Genomic DNA, 20,444 nt, shown 5'->3' with positions numbered 1-20,444 from the left:
TGGGAAGAAGATGGGGAGGATGGAGATGATGGGGAGAGGATGGGGAGGATGGGGAGAGGGTGGGGATGATGGGGAGAGGATGGGGAGTGGGAGGAGGATGGGGAGAGGATGGGGAGGATGGGAGGAGGATGGGGAGAGGATGGGGAGGATGGGGATGATGGGGAGAGGATGGGGAGGATGGGGAGAGGATGGGGAAAGGATAGGGAGTATGGGGAGAGGGTGGGGATGATGGGGAGTGGATGGGGAGGATGGGAAGAAGATAGGGACGATGGAGATGATGGGGAGAGGACGGGGAGATGCGGAGAGGATGAAGAGGATGGGGAGTATGGGGAGAGGATGGGGAGAGAATGGGGAGAGGATGGGGAGGGTGGGAAGGATGGGGAGGGTGGGGAGAGAGTGGGGTGAGGAAGGGCTGATGGTCATGGAGGTGTCTTTCTGCAGCCTAATACTGAGTGGGCCTCTCCTGGTGTCGGTCTTGAAGTCACCTTTACTGACTATGTCCAGTAGTTCTGCCCACCTGTTGGGAGCCCCCATGTGGCCAGCACCCCCAGACCCACTTACGTCCAGGGGACAGGCATGCTGTGATGTTCCAGGGAATTCAGCTGGAAACAAAGCTGATTTTGCTGTTTCTCTTCATGTTCCCACTAATGGTCTTTTCAACCACGGTCTCATTTTCATTTCTATTTCCTGCCAAGATAAACTCACATTCACAGGCTCATTAACCTTCCCACTTCTCTTGGCGTGTTGATGAGGCGCCCTGGCTCCCTTACAGGACTGAGGCCCGCGGCCAGGGCTTGGCTGGTGCCCACCAGCATCCTCCATCAGGACCCAGCTACAGGTCTCCAGCATCAGATTCAGACACACAACCAGGAGCTGTGGGGCTCCAGGAATGGTGGGAGGCTTTAGCAGGGCTCCAGCAGGTCCCACCCTGGCCTGTGGGCCTCATGGGGACCCCTGTGTCCTGCAGCCTGATGCGCCCCTCCTTTGGGGACCCAGCACAAGGTGAGCCTTGTCCAGGACAGTATGGCAGGGGTGGGGTCAGGCCTGCCCAGGGAAGGTCTGGTGCCTGGAGCCACCCCAAACCTTGGCTCCACTTTGGGGCTGCTGGGGTCCTTCACATGTCCAGCTGCTGTGTGCTAAAACAGCCGGGGCCGCAAATCTGTGTGGGGAGTTTGATTTATGCCCTGTGCCCATAACTCCCTAGCGCCAGGGTCCTCTAAGTGGGGAGGGGGGCAGGTGGGCATGGCAGCTAGAAGGGCCAGGGGAGCCTGAGGTGGGGCTGACTGTGGCCTGGCTCTTCTGGCCCTGTGCCCAGAGCAGGTGCAGTCTGAAACCCGTCTGGCCAAAGCCACAGAGAGCTGGGTCTTCTGTCCCTTTGGCCCCTGGGCTGAAGCTGCGCAGAGACTGAGGTCCCACTGGCCTTCTGGGGACACAGGATAAGTGGGGTATTGCCCAGGAGGGTCTGGCAGGGGCTCTGAAACCCAGCTCAGGGGTCAGGCAGCTGGCCACCTTGTCTTGTCTTTGGCCACCCCAACCTCCTCGCGTGCCCTTCCTGGTCAGCAATATGATGGACTGGCTGGGCAGGGCTCAGGCATTAGAGCACATTACTTGGGCTCGCTCAGGCTGTGGGGAGTGGGTGAGGGGCACACAAAAAAGTGGGCCTGATCACCACGGGCTGTGGCTGGAGCCAGCACACACGCCCCTTGAGGCGGAGAGCCCCCACACCAGGGCGGGTCCCCAGTCTCCCCACCGCTCCACATGGCCATGGCTTCTGGCCTGGGCCATGGCTATGCACCATGGTTTGGGGAGCTTTTAGGGTGATGGCTGGAGTGAGTCAGAGCTCAGGATGAATGGCTGTGAATGGTCATCCCGAGAGGCAGGACAGGCCAGAGAAGGAGACGCCCCCTGCCCAGAACGTCCAGCTGCCCCTGGAAGACACACCTGAGCCACACTCAGCCGCAGTGTGAGTCCCAGCTGCAAGCTGCGGTGGCCCCCTGCGTCAAGCTGGTGACGAGGCTGCTGCTGACACTCCCCGGTGACACATGGGGGAACAACAGTGTCACCAGCTGTGCCTAAGGTGATATGGGCCAGCAGCCCTTCTGGCTAGCTGGTTGGCAAAGTGTGTTGAGTGAGGGGATCATAAACGCTTCCTGATGTGGGAACTCGGCTTGGCCTCTCAGCCTGGAGAACAGAATGAAGGACAGCGGAGCAGAGAGAACTAGCGGGCTGGTCCTACGGCGTCCCATCACAGGGGCCGGCGGCACCTCCGAAGCCCACCCTCAGTGACCTGCAGGGCGCAGTGAGGTGGCAGGGCCGTGAGGGCTGAGGCACGGTTCCCCTGCGGCAGCTGGCAGGGTGCAGGCCCCCTGGACGTGGGCACCCCTGGCCCACCTGCTGCCCTACCCTCCCAGGCAGCCTTGCCAGCCTGGGCTGACCCACGTAGGCCCAAGTCAGTGCCCCAGGAGCCCTCCTAGGGATTTCGCCCCCCGCGCTTCCAGCCCTGACAGTGGGAGACTGGGTTGAAGGTCATTAGGATTTTATTTCATAAAAGTCACAATGTGTTTTCTCTGCTCATGCCTGTCCTCACGCTCACTGCACTAAAAACCACAGTGAACACAGAGCTACTCCCAGCTTCTCATCTTTGGCCAAAATACGTGCAGATAATAAAGTACTGCGGAAGCCAGCAAGAGAGCCCATAAATAAAATGGCGCGGCTGCCTCCTGCCCATGCGCCCCTTGAGGCCGAGCGTGGAGCCCCACAGTGGCCTTGGGGTGCAGAGAGTGGCCTCGGGGTGCAGATTGGCTTTGGGTGCAGAATGGCCTCAGGGTGCAGAGTGGCCTTGGGATGCCAGTGCTCCCCCGGGGTGGGCAAGGCATTGGCCAGGCAGAGCGGGGCTGGCCATGGGGACGAGGCCCAGGGCCTGGCTGCTGGCCAATGGTACTGAGCATGTGGCCACCCTGTCTCATATGTGGGGGAAGGGGTGCGGGGGTTGGGAGGTGCTCTGGTGGGGAGAAGGTGCCAGAGAAAGGGCCGCTTGCTAAGACCCCTGGGATAGGGGAGAATTCCTGAGCCCATTTCTCAGAATCAGTGTCAGGTCTGGCCTTCTGCCCCCACAGCTCCTGACAGCAATTCATAGCCCAGAGCCAGCAATGCCTGGTCCACACCGAGGGGAAGACACCCCAGACACAGCCCCCAGGACCGTGGCCAAGGGGCTGAGTGCCCACTAACTGACATGGCTGCTGCCCCTGCTGGCCGTGTGTCCCTGCCCTGAGGTGTGAGGGATCTCTCACTCTGCTCACGGCAACAGGAAGCCCTGCTAGGGAGAGAAGGCCCTTCCAGAGGTTTATGGACATGGGGAAGCAAGTGCAGTTAAGCGTCCAGCTCAGGCTCTGGAGGACGGTTTCTTGAGGGGTGGAGGGGCACCCAGCAGTCAGGAGCCAGGCCGAGCCGCGGCCCCACAGGCCCTTCACATTGGTGGGGACAGGGAAGCAGCCAGAGACTCCAGCCAAGACCAGGGCAGCAGTCAGGTGCCAGGACAGACCCTCAACCAGAGGCCAGCTAGGCGGGGCCCTGGGAGAGCCTTGGTCCCAGGTCTGGCTCCCGGGAGCCTGCGGGCATGTTCAGCAGCCCAAGAGCGACTCCCCTCCCCCATGGGCCACCAAGCGCCTCTGCAGGGCTCAGCAGCTGGACACTGTTGCTCAGGGGGCACCTGCAGGGAGGGGCCCTGGCCCTGGGACCAAGCCAGGGTGTCACAGGAGTGGACGGGCAGCCCCAGAAGGACTGGCCAGGAGGCTGCCGTCTGTGTCCCAGGCTGTGAGCTGGGCTGGGGCTCCCTCACTGGGAGAGTTGCAGTGAAGATGACATCGGGGTCCACGGTCCGTCCAGACGGTCATGCAGAGTGGGCCCTGGCGAGGGCGGCTGGTCGGGGTGCTGTGGGTGCAGCAGGTAGAGCTCTGCTCACACGGCAGACAGGTCCACGTGAGCGGCGGAGTGGCTGCTCCGGTCCCAGGGGCTGAGTTTGGTGGAGGCAGTGCCCGGCCGAGTCCCGTTCACCTGTGGTGTGAGGGACACTAAGGCCAGTGCCACCCTGAAGAAGCCAGCGCCACCCAGGCCTGCTCCTCGGGGAGCTCCCAAGCTCCTCCGCCTCCCCGGTTCTGGCTCAGTCACTGTCCTCCCTCGCCCCCCGGCTGGGCCTCTCCTCGGCTGAGGGGCAGTGGTGAGCACATGGCTACCACATCCCACAGTACAGACTTAGGGGGGCACAGGGCCCCAACAGCACACTGACTGGGCAGGCCTGCTGTTTCAGGCTGTCCAGGAAGAACGGGGTGAGCCTGGGATGCTGGGCCGGAACAGCAGAGCGGTGACACTGCCCAGGGGGTAGTGGACAAGCTGGACACTGACAGGGCGGGCCCTTCAGACCCCGAGTAGGGATGCTGGTCAGGGTATGCCACAGTGCCATGTCTGCCTCAGCCAGCATGTCCCCTGCCCCCTCTGTCAACACAGGAGCTGCTGGGTCTGGGAGGGTGGGATGGAGGCCGGGAACCCCATGGGCTGTGATGGGGTGGCCACAGCAGAGCCCATGGCTGCCCCCCCTCATACCACCCCGGGCAGCCGCCTGCCCCACTTAGAACCGCAAAGTCCAAGGCTGCCCTTGAGTAAACCAGGCTGAGGTGGGAGAGCTCAGGCGGCCAGCGAGAGCCAATGGGGGGGCAGGCCCCATGGGCAGGACACCGGCCCAGGACAGGCCCAGTGGGGGGGGGGGACCGTGGGCAGGCCTCACTCACAGTGTCAGAGCTGAAGGGCTTGGCCTGGCCGCCGCGGGTGGAGCTGCTCGTGAGTGACCAGACCTTGGTTTTGTGCTTGAAGGCGGCTCTCACCTGGGGGTAGTGGGGAGAGCTCAGGGGGATAGCAGGAACTGAGGGGTGCTGTGCCAATGGAGGCAATGGCCACAGGAGGGGACGGGATGGGGCCGCAGGGCCGGGCTGGCTCTGGGGCTGAGCAGGGGTCCTCTCTGCCTGGGGCTGCAGCCACCCCATGCTGGCCACGGCCAGCTCCTGCAGCCACGTGGTCCTTCCCAGTCCACCCTCGGGACTCACTGGACCTCGTCTCTGCCCCTGCCTGCCCACCTGGTACAGATACCTCACTCTGCTAACAGAGCAAGGACTGGGCTTTTGCCAGCCCCTTCGCCGGCACTTGCCCCCGCTCCCCAAAGGTGGAGCATTTCCCACAGGACTAGGGGTTCGGGGACAGCGTACACAGGAGCAGCCTCCCTCCCACTGCCAAGATCACAGCAGGCACAGCCCAGCCCTCCCCCAGGCGTAGCCCCTATCTGCTCCGTGACCAGGCCATCCCCCAGGGCCCAGGCAGCAGCCCCACACCCTGGGAGGGAGGAGGGCAGGGAGCCCCATGGCCAGCAGCAGTCCTGACCTCCACTCAGCCCAGCCTTGGCCACTTGGCCTCCAGCCCGAGCCGGTGATGTTGGGCAGGTGGGGGTGGGGGAGGGCAGGTGGCATGAGGAGAGGCAGAGCGAACCGGCCCTCGGCACAAGGCTGGGGGCCTAGACGCCAGCCTGAACCCAGCAGACGCACCTCCGAATTCAGCAGGCAGTGGAAGAGGAAGATGAAGAGTCCCTGGAAGGAAGGAGGGACACAGGTCAGTGGATGGCCTTGCCCAGCTCTCCTGAGGGCCACTGCAGGCCTGGGCCCTGGCAGCAGGGGCACTTCAGGGGGCTAAGCTGCAAGGTGGACGCTCTGTGTCCTGAGCTGCGAGGGCTGGACATCCAGCTCCAGCCAGCTGTGCTCCACCTGGGCGCAGCAGCACGTGGCAGGGGCCGAGCAGGTCGGGGCCCACATGGCAAGGACACAGTGTCCACATGGGCTAGTGTCTTGTGGGCTGCGAATAACAGTGTGCAGAGTGGGGGTCAGCAGACCACTTTGGGCCCCTCCACAGGTCAGGCCTGGGACCACCCTGCCTCATCTCAGCTGGTGCTGGCAGCCCAAACGGGTCTGTTCTCCCCAGTTTATGGAAGGGACTCTGAGGGAGGGGAGAGTAAGGGGAACCCTAGGGCTGGGAGTGGTGAGGGCTGCCTCCTGGGCCACTGGTCAGAGACAAGTGAGCAGCAGCCACTGGTGAGGACGCCCACAGCAGGCACCGAGAGCTAGGCATCTGGGGCACCATCTCTGCCCTCTCCCAGGCTCCAGACCCCACCTCCTGTGTCTAGCCTCCAGGCTGCTGGCTCTTCCCTGCCCCTCACCCAGAAGCCGAGGTGCCCCTTGCCATCCAGGCTGACCGCCCTGGCTGGCCCTCCAACCCCGCTGCCCCAGACCTAGTGTGAGCTCCAGCCGTGCCTGCCCTGGGGCCACTGGACCCAGGCCATGGGCTCTGGGGGGTAGGGGACAAAGAGGGTCCCTGCCACTGTGGGACTCCACTCCTCACCCACCGACTCATTGAAGCTGGTGGCCAGCTCACTGCTGCCCGCCCAGGGGCGCTCACCTGTAAGGAGTTGAGTATGGCAAACAGGTACTGGAAGACCACAGCTTGGCTGTTGATGGCAAGCACGCCGAAGACCCACGAGGTGCCCAGGATGGGCATCAGCACGGCCACGGCCTTGGCCGTCAACCTGGAAGACACGCAGCCACCTGGGTGTTGGGCAGGGTGCCCAGGCCTGAGGAGTGGCCGGCTGGCTAGTGGGCCCTTTGGCCCAGGTGCAGCATGGCCTCCCCTGCTGCGGTGGACCCGGGGCCTGCCCCGCCGTGGGCACAGCCAGCACCAGTGCCCGACGGAGGTGCAGTGCCCAGGACAGCTGAGTGAGCCACTGAACGAGGGCAGGTAGCCATGGCCGCTTGGGTGAGTGGGTCGGCTGGGGCAGGGGCATCAGGGGCAGGTGGGAACTGGCCCACACCCCGGCAGCACTGCTCATGCTGGGTTCTGCCTCGGAGGAGCCGAGGCTGGCACCCAGAGACACCCGCCTCCCAGGCAGTGGTTGGTGACCCACGGGCTGCGCTGGTCACCTCTGCTGCCCACTATCAGCCTCATGCCAAGTTGGTCGGGGGAGGGAGTCCTGGGTGGAGGGATGGATGGACGGATGGACAGATGGAGGAAAGGAAGGATGGATGACAGGCAGATGGATGGGAGTGAATGTGCCCACACGGGTCTGGCACCTGGGCGGAACCCGGCACAGGGCTGCCTGCACAGACCTGCTGGCACTGACAGCTTGGCGCAGGCTGCAGCACCCAGTGGCCCTGCCGGCTCCCAGCATCCACTTGTTCCCTCCGTAAACACAGTTTAGATAAAATGGCTTGAGAGGAAAGCACCAGGAGCCACTTAGCCCTGTCCCCGGTCCTGAGACTGTGTGGAGGAGCCGTCCCCCCTCCCCCAAAACACGGGTCACCCACACTGGCTTCCAGGCGGGGGTGCTTCTCCTTTAAGGCAAAGCCATAAGACACCGGCTCTGGGGACATGGCCAGCTGAGCCATGGCCGCTACATGGCCCCCGTTGTGGTGGGGCGCTGGGGGGGGGCAGTTGGCACCTGTCCAGACATGCTCTGTCTCTACCTATGTGTCACCACCTCTGAGAGCCAACCCAGGAGTAGAGAAGAGATGGTGAGGGGGGTCAGGGCACCCCCCACCGGATGCAGCCTGGATGTCCCAGAGGCTAGTTCAATGCGCGAGGTGGCCTCAGCAAACCCTGCTGCTGAAGTCCTTGTATGATGTCAACTGCCTGTTTCACAGACACCCCAAACCCCAGGCCCCTGGGGAACCAGCTGTTACGTATTCACTGGGCTATGTTTGGGAGTGGGAGTGACCCCGCCTCCCCAGGCTGGCCGGGGAGGCAGGGTCACTCGAGGCTGAACAACTCTGCATGGCCCCTCTGGGTAGGCTTTCGGTTACTTGCTGCAGGGGGGCCCTCCAGGCCAAGAGCCCCTGTGCCCCCTGGGTGCCGGGTGCCCGGGATCCCCCCAAGTGCAGCGGTAGGGCCGGCTGGGCTTACTTGAAGACGTTAGGGTCTCCGTGTATCTTGTAGTTGCCGGTGCTGATCTGTGCAATCACCCGTGTCACAGCAACCAGGATGCCGGTGTTGGCCTGGGGAGGAGATGCAGTATGTCCAGTCTAGCTGGGCCGCACCTCCCTGGTCCAGTGACCCGGAGAGAGACAGCAGCTTCCAGAGCCAGGCAGCTCTAAGGCCCTGAGCTCCCAGCCGGCCCCAGGGCACAGCAGAGGCCCTGTGACCACGGGCCCTGGCCGAGGTCCTCTGAACTTCGTTTTCTCCGGGAGTGACAAGGACTAATGACACCACCAGGCATCTAGGCGACAGTGGGAGCCTTGTGGGTGACAAATACAGCCCCCCTGACAAGCGGCTGCCGTGGGAGTGGAGCCCCCTGAGGGGCCAGAGTATGCAAACCCCACACGGCCTTGGGACAGGGGACTGGCCTTGCCCCGAAAGTTCCACCAGGCCACCTGGCATCAGCCCCAGCCTCGAGTGAGGAACTGAAGGCCCGTCCAACCCACGTGGGAGCCGGGGCCCAAGCCCTTCCTGGGCAGCAGCAGGGCCACAGATGTCAGAGAGAGAAGCCTGAGGACCTGCCTGCCCCTCCCTGGGCATTTTCTGGAACAAGACACCCAGGGGACTGTTCCCAAGTACATGGAGGAGATGGGGTGAGGTCCACCCATCTGCGTGCCCAGAGCCCCTCCCATGCCAGCTCTACCCCAGGACCTACCGCCACAACCAGCAGGGCGGGGCCCACGAAGGCCCAGATGGCTCCTGAGCCCAGCGACAGCCAGCAGCTGTGGGGAAGTGCATGGTCAGTGCAGCGCCCTGAGCACACAGGCCAGCAGGGCAGCGGCCGGACATGTCCCTCAAACCAGCCTACAGGCTCATTTGTCTGTGTTCTGGAAAGACTCCCCAGGCCAGAGGCCAGCTCAGGTGGAAGGTCCAGGGCTCAAGAGGGTGTGGTGTCGACAGCCCCCACCCGCCACGGCCAAAGGAGGCTCCACTTTGCTACATGAGAGCCCACCCAGCTTTCTGGAGCTGCTCTTGGGGGTGGCCTGGGCTAGGGGACTGTGGCAGAGCCCCGCCCCCCACCCCCCAGCACCGGGAAACACCAGGGGCCCAATGCAGGTGGCCATCCTTCAGGGCCTCCTCTGCTCAACACGGGCTGGAGGAGGGGTGCCCCACCACGGCAGGCGTGTCACCACCCAGCCCTTAGTGCTCCCAGACCCTGATCCGGGCACTCCAGTCCCACCTGCCGCCCCCTGAGCCAGGAGGTCAGACTCCCACCCTTGGGCAGCGACTCCTGCAGACCCCTCTCCTGCAGGCCCAATGACCTTGCTCCAGCTGGTGAGACACTACCAGGCGGCGGCGCCCCAGGTCTCCTGAGAAGCCCCCCTGCGCAGCAGCGCCAGGCACCCCACTTACTTGTTACTGGTTCCATAACTGTCCATGGCAGAGGATACGGAAATGATGCAGATGAGCAGGGGGCAGCCTGCAGAAAGCGAGAGGGGGCGCCTGGGCGGTCACTGGCTTCCTCTGACCACGCAGAGTGCTCGCCAGCCTCTCCCCCAAGGGCTGCGGGGACGCTCACGTGACCCACACTCCCCCCACGAGGCGTGGCAATGGCCGCCAAGCTGTCTGTCCGACCTGGAGGTCTCAGAGAGGGAGGTGCTATTCCCCCCACCCACACTGCCCATGTACTGGGGAGGACAGGCTGGACCCCCAGTTAGTGGGAGGACAGACATAAGAAGGCCTCCGCGGGAACTAGTGTCCATCACAGTGGACACAATGTCAGGAATGCGGGAGCATGTGCCACATGGTGCTCCTTCCCACCGGGCCTTTGGGGCACAAAAAGACAATATGAGGGTGAAGTCATCTCTCCCCTCCGCCCCCTGCTGCCCCCCCGCCCGCCTACCCCACCCGAGGCCGTAGTAGTAGAGATGCTTGCTGTCCTCCGAGCCGAAGACCTGGACCACCATGCTGTAGAGGTGCAGCCCCTCGGCCAGCATCCAGGCGAAGGCGCTCAGGAAGAAGTAGTGCAGCAGCACAGCGAGCACCCGGCACGGGACCTGCACACACAGGCCTCCTGGACGTGTGCTGCTGGGCTGGCCAGCACCCCCAGGCTCCGGGCACTGCATCCCCCTCCCTGGGAGGGCAGGGGCAGCCGCCGGTGACTGCAGCAGCCGAGCAGCCCGAGCTGGAGCCGCGGCTGAGCTCTCACTGTGTCGGGGACCCTGAGCTGGGTGGGGCCTGCCCTGTGCCTGGGCCCGGCCGGCACCCACGGTTGGCTGGAAGCGCCCCCTGCCCTCCTCAGTGGTGGGGGCTGGGGAGCCACCTCCCCCTCCCTCTGGAGTCCACGTGTGTCTCTGGGCCAGCTCTGAATTCCCAGCTGATAAAACAAGTAGGAAAAGGTGCTCCCAGTGCCCCTATGGGTTGGGGGCGGGTGTGGGGTGCCTACTCACGGTGCCAGCGTCCAAGCGGAAGCTGATGAGCAGCAGGACCTGGGCAACCAGCACGGCCAGGGACAGGTTGGCGTGGATGTGGTAGCGCTGGTTCTGGATGGTGCTCACTGAGCTGTGGGCAAAGGCGGGCAGTCCGTGCAAAGGCCCTGAGGCTGCCACCTGCTGCTAGTTACCCTGCCTGCTACCCCCGTGGGCCCTCTGCTGAGCCCTGCCTCCCTGCTCTCTGAGCCCTCTGCTTCGACAGCCGATGGCTGCAAATACCCTTTTCCGTCTCCCCTGAGTGAGGGTTTCTGAGGGAAGGGAAGGGTACCTCTCCTCTGCCAGGCTAGTCCACTTGGGATTACCCTCTGTGAACACTGCCCGCCTCCCAGCCGTGCCCTGCTGGGTGACCTGGTGTGCGGCATGCCCAGACAACACCCGGACAGAGGGACAGACCCCAGCATTCTGCCAAGGTCCTCCAGACCTGCATGCAGGTCCTGGTCCCGGGCTCCATTCTCATGTGTCCTTCCTGGCCCTCAGCTCCCAATGACAGGAGGGGTGGAGGTCGGGAGGGGTCTAGGGGCTGTGTCTGTCCCTGCTTGTCTTGCTGCAGCCCCAGCCATGGCACCTGCTCCCCCCTCCCCACCATACATACACAGAAGCACCCCGTGCTCTGGGGCCCAGGGCAGGTGAGGTGGACTCTGGGCCTGGGGAAGGTCCGGGGCATCACCTCTGGGGGAGGAGGGACAGATCAACCCCCTAGGGATCCCAGGAAGACAGGGGATCGCCCAAGTGTGAACAAGGTGCCCCACACCTGCTTTGTTTTCTGTGTCAACTCAAACAAGGCCACTGGTGGGCCAAGTATCTGGCCACCCAGGACTCAGAGACCCCCCACCCGAGACCTGACCAGACAATGTGACCTCAACCTGGAAGGGGGTGCTACAGGGCTTGAACCTCCTCCTCCTGGGGTCCCACTGGGAGCCGGAGACTGGATATGCTGGGGCAGAGGCTGGCTCATTTCTAAGGATCAGGGAGCCCCTGGCTGCAGGCAGCCCAGCTTAAGTAAAGCCACAACCCCAACTGTCTCCTCTCCCCACCACCTCCACTTCCAGCAGCCCCGCGGCCTCTCTGCCACCCTAGATTTCAGAACAGCAAGCACAGGGTGTGGCCATCCCTGGAGGGGATTGCAGGGTCTAAAGGGCAGGATGGTCCCCACTTTCAGGGAAAGGAAGAGGCCAGGGTGGGACTAGCGGCTCCATAAGGAAGCTGCCACCAGGGGGCGGGAGACCGGGCATGGGGCGGGTGACTCACGACAGCACTGCGAAGGTGGTCAGCGTGGCGGCCAGGCAGACCACTGACAGGGAGCAGCCCACGTAGCTGATGGAAGAGAGCGCCACCTGGTGTCCGTGCATGAGCTGTGCGGGGAGCGGGGCGTCAGCGCTGGGGTGGGGACCTGCAGCCAGCTGGTGGGGGGCTGCCTGTCTGGACACTGCAGGGTAACTGCACCGAGACTGCTGTCAGCCTGTCCCATCCTGAACAGGGTGGTGCTCTGCCATCCTGCCACCTAGAGTGCCCTTTGTTGCCCCAGGGGAGGGCCGGTCCTGGTGGTCAGCCCTGGGTCTTGCACATTTCAATGCCCAGGTGCGTTTTAAACACACCCATTCACCCCATGTCCTGATGAGCCGGAGGCGGAGGCACGCAGATGAGGAGGAGGTGGCCTAGCGTGGGTAGGCACAGGCGCTCACCCACCCTGCACCCTGGCCTGTCCCCTTGGGCCCCCTGCTCCAGTCCTGCTGGTCATCTGCTCCCACGTGCCTCCACCCTTCGCTCTCTCCCCGATTCCACAGCCTCTGCTGGACATTCCACACCCCCCCCCCCGGTGCCTCCCCACTGCATCCTGAGCCCATCTTCATTCACTCAGCCAAGACCTGGCCCCCACACCCTGCCGGTCACACCCAGTGGGGCCCCAGGTCGCACAGTGCTGCCAGGCCCACATTTGGCCCCATCAGCTGCTCAGCCACCCCCTTAGCCACCCTACTGGGGGCCCAGACAGGAGAGCAGCGCCCTTCAAGAACCAGGAGAGACTAGCCACTGCACGCTCCTTTCGTCCTGGCCTGCAGGGCTGCCCAGGCAGGCACCACAGTCTGGGGTGGGGGTGCGGTGACCAGGGCCTGCAGGGGTAGGGGACAGGGATGCGGATCAGCCACCCACATCGCTGACTCACAGCAGGGGGCCGTTTTCTAGGACTTGGAGACAGAGTGGGCACGAGAGCGCACAGCCAGGCACACACCTGCCGGGAGCCCGCTCACGCACGGTCCAGCTCTGGCACACTCACGGCCCTGGCATGCTCAGCTTACCCGACGCACCCACCCTGCTCTGTCTCTTGTCCTTGCCGTCCGCCTGGTCCTCTGTTTTTAGGCTACTGGGAGGCAGGTAGCAAAGGAGAGCCGGGTGTGTTGGCTGGGTCCCCCCACCCCCCCGCCGGAATCAGTGAGGTGTCAAAGGGTGGGTATGAGGCAGAGGGGAGCTGCCTGCCCAGGGCCCATCGCTGAAGCTGCCGTCAGGGCCGGAGGGGAGTGTGGCTGGGGCCTGCAGGAGGAGGCATTTAGGATAGGCCCACCCCAGGGAGCAGGAGAACGCCCCACAACCTCCCCCCTAAACTCTGCCCCTAGGACCACTGAGGCTGCAGGAGCTGGCCAGGCCCCAGCACTCTTCTCTCTACTGCCCAGGTCCTGTGCTGGGGACCCCACGCCTGTGGAGAGAAGGGCTGATGAGGAGGGTGTGGCTGTGAACTCCAACATGTAGGGGTCTGCTTCTCACTCAGACCCAGGGGCGAAACCCAGCCTGCCACCCCCATGCTTGCTCCGGGCTGATGCGGCTCCTCCAGCTGGACCCAGGCACTCTCGGGCCAGCGCTGACCACTCCAGCCTCAGCCAGCCCGGGGTTAGATGCTCAGCACTCAGCCTCAGACCAGGCGCTGGGTGCAGGGCTGGTGCTGGGCATTCAGGGCCAGGCCAGGAGGCCAGCCCATGGGGACGGTCCTGCAGTGTTGAAAGGTGCTGAGGCCCAGTGCAGTGTGTCCAGAGGGACCCTGAGTGACACCCACGGGAGGCAGGAGGAGGCTGGTTCCCAACAGCGGGTGGGTGCAGAGGGGTGGAGACAGCCCCAGCACAGCCAGGCACAGAGTGGGTGTTGCCACCACTTCCTGGCAGTCTGGCCTATGACCCAGGCCAGGTCTGCAGACAGTGGTTGTGTGAAGGCAGGACCTGACCGTGCCAGCCTCGGAGGGCGGGGCCCACCCTCAGCTAGATTTAGAAATGCCCAGAAAAGCCTGAGTTTGGTTCAGGGCATACAGGCCTGTGACTCAGAGACTACAAACTCAGATATCCCAGAAGCCAGCTGGCACCAGCCCAGTGCAAGCGGGACTTTCTCCCGGGAGGAGAGGCGTCCCCTGAGTCGATCCTTCTTAGTGGTGTGTCATCCCACTCCTGGAAAGAACAAGAAACATTTCCGCTTCCCCAAGCAGAGGCAGCAGTGAGTGGGGAGCCCTGGGGAGAAGTAGCATTTTCACAGCGCAGGACCCTGAATTGTCCGAAGTCTCCCAGAGTGCAGCCTCCCCTAGAGACTCTGGCCGTCTGCCCCGCAGGTCCTGGGGTTCAACTTCCCTTCGTGTCAGCCTCGCTGGGTTAGCTGCAGCTCAGTGTCACTCCAGAAATGGGGTGTTGCCCTGACACTCCCTTGGTCCTGGCAGGCAGCCCAGCTGCTCCACCCCAGAAGGATGCTCACCCCAGCACCCCTCTGGTCACCGAGGCTCTTGTACTCCTTGTCCTGTGCTTGGACACCTGATTAGCGGGTCCTAGGACCAGCCAGACACGCCAGGGGTTTGCCCCCCGCCCCCACTTCCCCAACACAGAGATTCAGCCTCCTGTGGAACTGGATGTCAAGGAAGTGGTTCTTGTCCAGGCTTAGAGCTGAGAAGGCCGGAAGGGGAGGGCCTGCCTTCTGGGAAGAAGGTTCTTCTCACTCAAGCAAAACTTGCCTTAAACCAAAGAAAGGAATCTCTCCCCTGGAGGCAGGGGTGGACTAGGATGCCCAGCCAGAGATCACATTAAGCGAGCTGAAGCAGAGAAACCCAGCGGGAGGCCTCATCAGAGGTTAACCTGAGACTCCAGGGTCCGTGTGGGCAGGCCACTGGGAGAGAGGGGTGCCCAGGCTGCTGGACCGCCCTCCCCCACAGGGCCGCCAGCTCTGGGGCTCAGGAGCGGCTCTGGTGTCCCGCCGCAGCCCGGGCCCAGCCTCGGCAGCTGTGCGCCCCGCCACAGCTTCCCGTCGATGCGGCCTGTGACTCGGGGTCAGCATGTCTGCACCACACCCTGCGGTCAGGGGCCACACTCGGCCAAGCTGGGCACAGACAGAACCCGAGGCAGGAGAACAGGGTCTGCCCTGTGTACACAGGTCACCGGGCCAGCTGTGGGTGCCGCAGCGGCCGAGGAGGAGAGGCACACGTGTGGGGAAGCCTGTGCTATGGGGCGGGGGTGCCTCCCCGCTGCCGGGACCCACCAGCGCCCGGCACAGCCAGGGGAGAGGGCACCCCTGGGCCCAGGTGGGGCCCTGGCTTGACTCTTACCTTCAGTGGGACCACCTGCATGAGGATGGCGAAGTTGGTGAGGTGGGTGCAGCGGCAGGTGGAGTAGCTGAGGTTCCCCTCCGTTGGTGCACACCCCTCGTCGGACCAGACACCCCCTGTGGAGCTGAGCACAGTGGGGCGCAGTCAGTGGGGCGCAGGCCACTAGGCGGCCAGGGCAGGACTGCACAGGTCGGGCCACGGGGTACGGCCTGGCCTTCAGGGAGGAGGCGTGGCTAAGGTGGCCCACCCTGGGGCCACACAGCAGCACCCACTTCTTGGGAGGTGAGCCTGGGCTGGGAAGGTGGGGAGTGCTAGTGCAGAGGAGTTCTGGGTGTGGGGTGCTGGCATCCCATGGGGCAGGGGGCTCCTGCGCCCTGGCAGAGTTGCCTGCACCATGAGCAGACCAGGACTGTGTCAATGTGCTGAGGCGGGCCCCGAGGCCGGCTCCTGAGCACAGCGCCCGTGTGCAGAAACAGGGTACAGACGGGATGGCGCCGCCCCCGTGGGCAGTGCTGCAGGCTGGTGGGGACCAGGGGGTGGGGATGGGCCAGCCGAAGTGGACATTCATGGACAACGCCAAGGCCCAGGCCCAGGTCACTGCACAGGGAGTGTGGGGGGTGGGAGCTGGAGGCACAAGGCAGAAATGGGGGCGAGGCCTTCTGTGCCACGTCACACTCCCCAAAGCAAATGTGTGGCTGTGTCACTGCTGTCGTTTCTTCACGTCTGGGAAACGGTGACTCGGTGAGGGCGTCTTCCAAACAGGAAAGGCCTTCTCAGACTAAAACTGAACTTGGTGCAGCAGACACACCACAAGTCGAGGAGGGGGATGCCGCACAGAAGCTCTGATGGCCACACACAAGTGCGGCAGGTGGCAGGGGAAAGGAGAATTTGCACGAGATTTCTTATCTTTTCATTGTTCTAGGAGGGAACTGATGTTCTACAGCAAACATGCCAGCCGGGCTCCGCATTTCTGGCGTCTGCGGAATGAGGTGTGGGACAAGGACAGTCTCGGACGGGCACGAGGGGCCGGCAGAGGGCCGTGGGTCTGAGTGGGAAGCAGGGAGGGGCTCTGAAGTGGACACAGGGGGCTTCAAGACATGCGGCTGCCACCAAGTAATGCGGAGGAAGTTTATGCGATATCAGTGGTGCAGTAAGATGGAGCCATAAACATACCCCAGGATCCAAATGGAGCAGGAAAGAGATGGAAACAGCAGAAGGATTAGACAGCTGGAATGGTGGATGTTACTGCAGCTACGTCAACGACTGCATTATTCAAACGTACCGGTACACAGAAGAGAGCAAAAACGTGAAATTGGGAATACACTCAACAGAGAGAAATCAAGGAGACCCAGAAGTTTCTTTGGAAAACAAATCAATAGAATTGGAAGGTGCCGGTAGCGGAGGAGGAGGAAGGAAATGACACAACCCGGGGGCTGGGGGTGGGGCGGGGGCGGGGGGTGGGGTGGGAAGCGGCAGCCTCAGGCTGCAGCCTGGAAACAGACGGCTTAGCCTGCACAGCAGACATGGTTTGAACAAACTCTTCACAAACGCACCCACTGCTCAGACCCTGAGGAGACAGCTCCTGTCTGTTGCAGAAGCCGGCACAGAGTGTAGGCCTGCCAGTACCAGGGCTCGGCACTGAGCCCTCCCGGCCCTGGCTGGAGAACAGCGCCGGGCACAGTCCGCCGAGGCGCACTGCAGGGCGGGCCTTCACAAAGGCACCATTACCAGACTCAAAAGCCAAAGACACTATCAGGAAAGAAAACGACAGACCAGCGTCTTTTGTGGACACGACACACAGGCCCTCGGAAATCCTAGCACATTAAATTCAGCAGTAAAAATCCCAAAAAGGACAGAAAGATGACGCATCCCGACGACGGGGCTGGTCCAGGAAGGCCGAGCTGGCTGGACACTGCTCTGCTTGTGCCCCAAAATGGGGACAGCAAGGGATCTGGCCCCGGAGGTCAGAGAGCACGGGGGACCCTACTCCGCAATACAAGTGACTGGTTGGGGCAGACCGAAGGCCCTGGGGGTCCCCTTCGGCTGGCCTCACTGCCACAGAGCCTCAGGCCACGCCCTGTGCGGCAGCCCGGCCTGGCCAGAGCAGCACCTGCTGCCGGGTCCTGCCGGGCAAGTCCTTTGGGCGCCTCCAAATGGGGTCCCACACCACCCTGCCTGAGCTGGGCCCCAGCGCCGGGGCTCGCTGGGCCGCCCCCACTCGGTGTGTCCCCTGCCCACCCGTGGCCCACTGTACCTCAGGTCCAGGAAGGCGCAGTACAGGAAGATGCGGTGGTCCTGGCCAGTGGCCTCGCTGTGCTGCCGGCGCGTCTGAAAGGAAGGGGCAGCGAGGCCATGAGGGGTTGTGCGCGCTCGGAGGAGAGCGTGTAGCCAGGCATGGCGGCCACCCAGCCACAGACAGGGCCCCACAGCAGCTGCACCTGCTCTCCCGGCCCACTCCACACCAGGCCTGCCTCGGCTCCTGTACCTGCCGCAACCCCCAACACCTGCCCTCCGACCCCCGCCGCTGCCCCCGCCTCTGCCGAGCACCAGCTCCAGGATTCATACAACATGAGGGCTCCCGCCCTCCTCTCGCCTAGTTGTCAGGGGTTGGCCCCCCCCCCCAGAGTGTCCCTGGGCACCCATTCCCATCTGTTCTCCCCTCCAGCCCAGGTGATAGAGGAAAGAATAGAAAATCCAAAGGAGGCATCACCAGACTGACTCAAGGAGCTGGGGGTACAAGGGATTAGCATAGCCAATGGCCCAGCTACAGAAACTACGATCCCTAGGTGCCATCGCCTCAATCACAAAGCACATGGCCCAAGCAGGTATCACACTGCGGTAGGGGTGTCTGGAGCGCAGACCCAAAGATATGGAGACTGGGCCCTTGATGGGGTCTCCTGTCTCTTTCAGATTCTACATAGTTTACTCAAAATCACAGCAAACCCAGGCTCCCAAGGAGGGAGCCCCTCCCTAGGAGAAGTCTAAATCGGTGCGGTCTCTGCCCTGGCCCTGGACAGCTGTCCGCTGCCCACCTGTGCTGAGGCAGGTGTCCTTCCCACCCACTCTCCCCTCCACCGGGCAGCAGCTTCCTGCCTGCCCGTGACCTGTACCTGCTGGGGCTTCTCACTGTACCCCCTCGGCAGAGTGCGCTCTCCAGAGCTGCCCGCCTGCACCCATGCAGGCCTCTCAGCAAACCTGCCCCTTCCAGGGCAGCTCTTCTTGCCAGTGTCCTTTACTTTTCTGTCCCTTTTCTAATAAACCTGTTGTTTAAATATCTCGTGGAGAAACTCGCCTGGGGAACTCGCTGTGTTCTGCTGAAAGGGGAGCTCTGGTGAGACATTTTCCAGAGTGAACCCAAGGACCCCACACTCCAAACCTACAAACTCCAAAAAAAGACATCACAAGCATTGCCTTCCCAGGGGTCCAGAGCACAATGGGTGCCCACTCACCACCCAGCACCCACCCCAGCCTGAGTAAGGGTCAGACACCAGCCAAACAGCCATAGGGAAGGGGCCATTGCCCCCAGCAAAAGCAGGTATTCGGAGCGATCACCTCATGACTTGTTTGTCACCACCGGTTAATGCAAGCCAGAGCCAGTTCCTTGTCAAAATTTTCCACCTGGCCGTCCCCCCCCTCCCCACCTCCTAGGCCTACAAAAACCCCTCTTATGCTTCCTTCAGCACGACTTCTCTGACCTCAACTCTCTCTGGGCTCAGTGAACCTCGCCCGGGAGCATAGAAATAAACCTATTTTTGGTTTCACTGGGCTGGCTATCTCTTTGCTATCCACCGTGGATAGGCCCTGCAGCCTCCACAGAGGCCAGGGCAGGCTGGCACCTTTGTGGCAGCACAGCCCTCCGGGAGAGTGGAACGTCTCTTGTAGAGAGGGCGGGAGACCTGCACCAGGTAAGAGGTTGGAAGCCAGCAGTCGGCGGCCCTCCTCACCGCCAGAGTCTGCGTCTGAGGGCCACAGTCCCCACCAGCCCTGACCCCCAAGTCCAGACCGAAGTCACCTTCAAGGGGAGTTTAAATTCAGCTCTGTGGGGGGGACAGGGTGAAGGGCAGGCTCCCTCCAAGACCGATCAGCTCGAGGCCAGGCCAGTCCTGCCCTCTGTGGAAGGCTGGGTCTGCATGGGGAGACACGTGCCCAGACCAGGCTTTCATAGGTCAGAAACACTGCCCTGGCACCCCAGAGCACCCCAGCCCTGTGTCCCTGTGAGCTCAGACTTGCAGCCTCAGCCCTATGGGGAGCACCATCCTGCTTCCAGGAGCCCCCAGCAGTGGCATCCTGGGGCTCCCTACATGAAGTGAGGCCCCGAGACCTCTCGGTCCTGGGTGGCTGCCCCAGGCTGTCCTACCAGAGTTCACCCACCACGAGCCTCCCAGCCACTGGCGTGTTCTGGGGCTGAAAAGCGGGGATCATCTCCCCCAGCAGCAGGGCCTGCCTGTCCACACGGCGGGCAGCTCCCCAGCCCACCTTGGCCCCTTTACCGCCTCCCACCTCCCTCTGCACTGTGGGGCCATGCCAGCCCTCTCCCGGCCCTGGTGTGCCCTGACGGGGCGGGGGGTCTGGCCCACAGAGGACAAGTGCCCGTGTGGCCTGGGAAGCAGCGACCCCTGAGGCCTGCTTGTCCTCCCCACTCCAACTCCTTCCCCACCACGCAAAGGCGTTCATACCTCTGGGGCCCTTCCCGGCCCAGTTCTCACGAAGCCTCTTGAACGTGGAACACCCGTATTAGAATTAATTTTTCTTTAGACACCAGTTTGAGATTTGCAAAGATGTTCCACCGTGAATCACGGTATGGTCTCAACTTCTCTGATACTACACTCAAAGTGATGCCATTTTCCAGGAACCATAAGCGACTTGACTGAGAAAAGAGCGTAGGCATCTGGAAGCCAGGTCTGCGCTGGCCTGTCCAGGGAGCCGGTCAAGGGCCTGTGCTCCCTTTATGTCAGCAGCCCAGGGAAAAATCCACCCTTGAAATGTCCTCCCCATGTATGAAAAAGCAACGCTGACAGGTAAGATCTCAGCATTCACACAGATGGGGACCAGTCCAAACACCTCTGGCCCACAGGCTGAGGGTCGGAGGGGACAGCACGGTCCGGGACAAGTCAGGGCCCAACCAGCAGCACTGCTCACGCCTCGGTGGGGTGACTCCATGGAGGAGGACACTCCTGTGTCCGTGTCTCCTTGCACAGGATCACAGCGTGGCTCGGGGACCGAGGACAGGCGCCCCCACACACTGGCAGGCAGGCGGGTCGCTCCCCACACAGACACCCGCAGGCTTCCTGCTGTCCACACGGCTTCCTGCAGGTGGGGCGGCTTCTCACGTCTAATGAACGAGATGCCTCGGCTCACAAGCTAAACATTTTTTTTTTTTTTTTAAA

General features: G+C 63.0%; 1 protein-coding gene across 1 annotated transcript in view; it reads right to left on the bottom strand.

Annotated features, from left to right (window-relative positions):
* Nucleotides 1-2,530: 2,530 nt before the first annotated feature.
* ADGRD1 (adhesion G protein-coupled receptor D1) overlaps nt 2,531-20,444 on the bottom strand; it is a 48,179-nt gene continuing 30,265 nt past the window's right edge. The window contains exons 15-26 of the mRNA XM_012731179.1: nt 17,312-17,385; nt 15,058-15,181; nt 11,742-11,845; nt 10,452-10,563; nt 9,905-10,058; nt 9,415-9,481; nt 8,717-8,783; nt 7,990-8,081; nt 6,493-6,619; nt 5,589-5,630; nt 4,785-4,877; nt 2,531-4,053 (exon numbers count right to left, since the gene is read on the bottom strand). Of these exons, the coding sequence (XP_012586633.1) occupies nt 3,958-4,053; nt 4,785-4,877; nt 5,589-5,630; nt 6,493-6,619; nt 7,990-8,081; nt 8,717-8,783; nt 9,415-9,481; nt 9,905-10,058; nt 10,452-10,563; nt 11,742-11,845; nt 15,058-15,181; nt 17,312-17,385 (1,152 nt within the window). The 3' untranslated portion in view covers nt 2,531-3,957. The remainder of the gene's footprint in view (nt 4,054-4,784; nt 4,878-5,588; nt 5,631-6,492; nt 6,620-7,989; nt 8,082-8,716; nt 8,784-9,414; nt 9,482-9,904; nt 10,059-10,451; nt 10,564-11,741; nt 11,846-15,057; nt 15,182-17,311; nt 17,386-20,444) is intronic.

The sequence above is a fragment of the Condylura cristata genome, unplaced genomic scaffold, assembly GCF_000260355.1.
Source record: "Condylura cristata isolate star-nosed mole 26May11 unplaced genomic scaffold, ConCri1.0 scaffold00029, whole genome shotgun sequence".
Classification (NCBI taxonomy): domain Eukaryota; kingdom Metazoa; phylum Chordata; class Mammalia; order Eulipotyphla; family Talpidae; genus Condylura; species Condylura cristata.
This window is presented reverse-complemented; position numbering and strand designations above follow the sequence as displayed.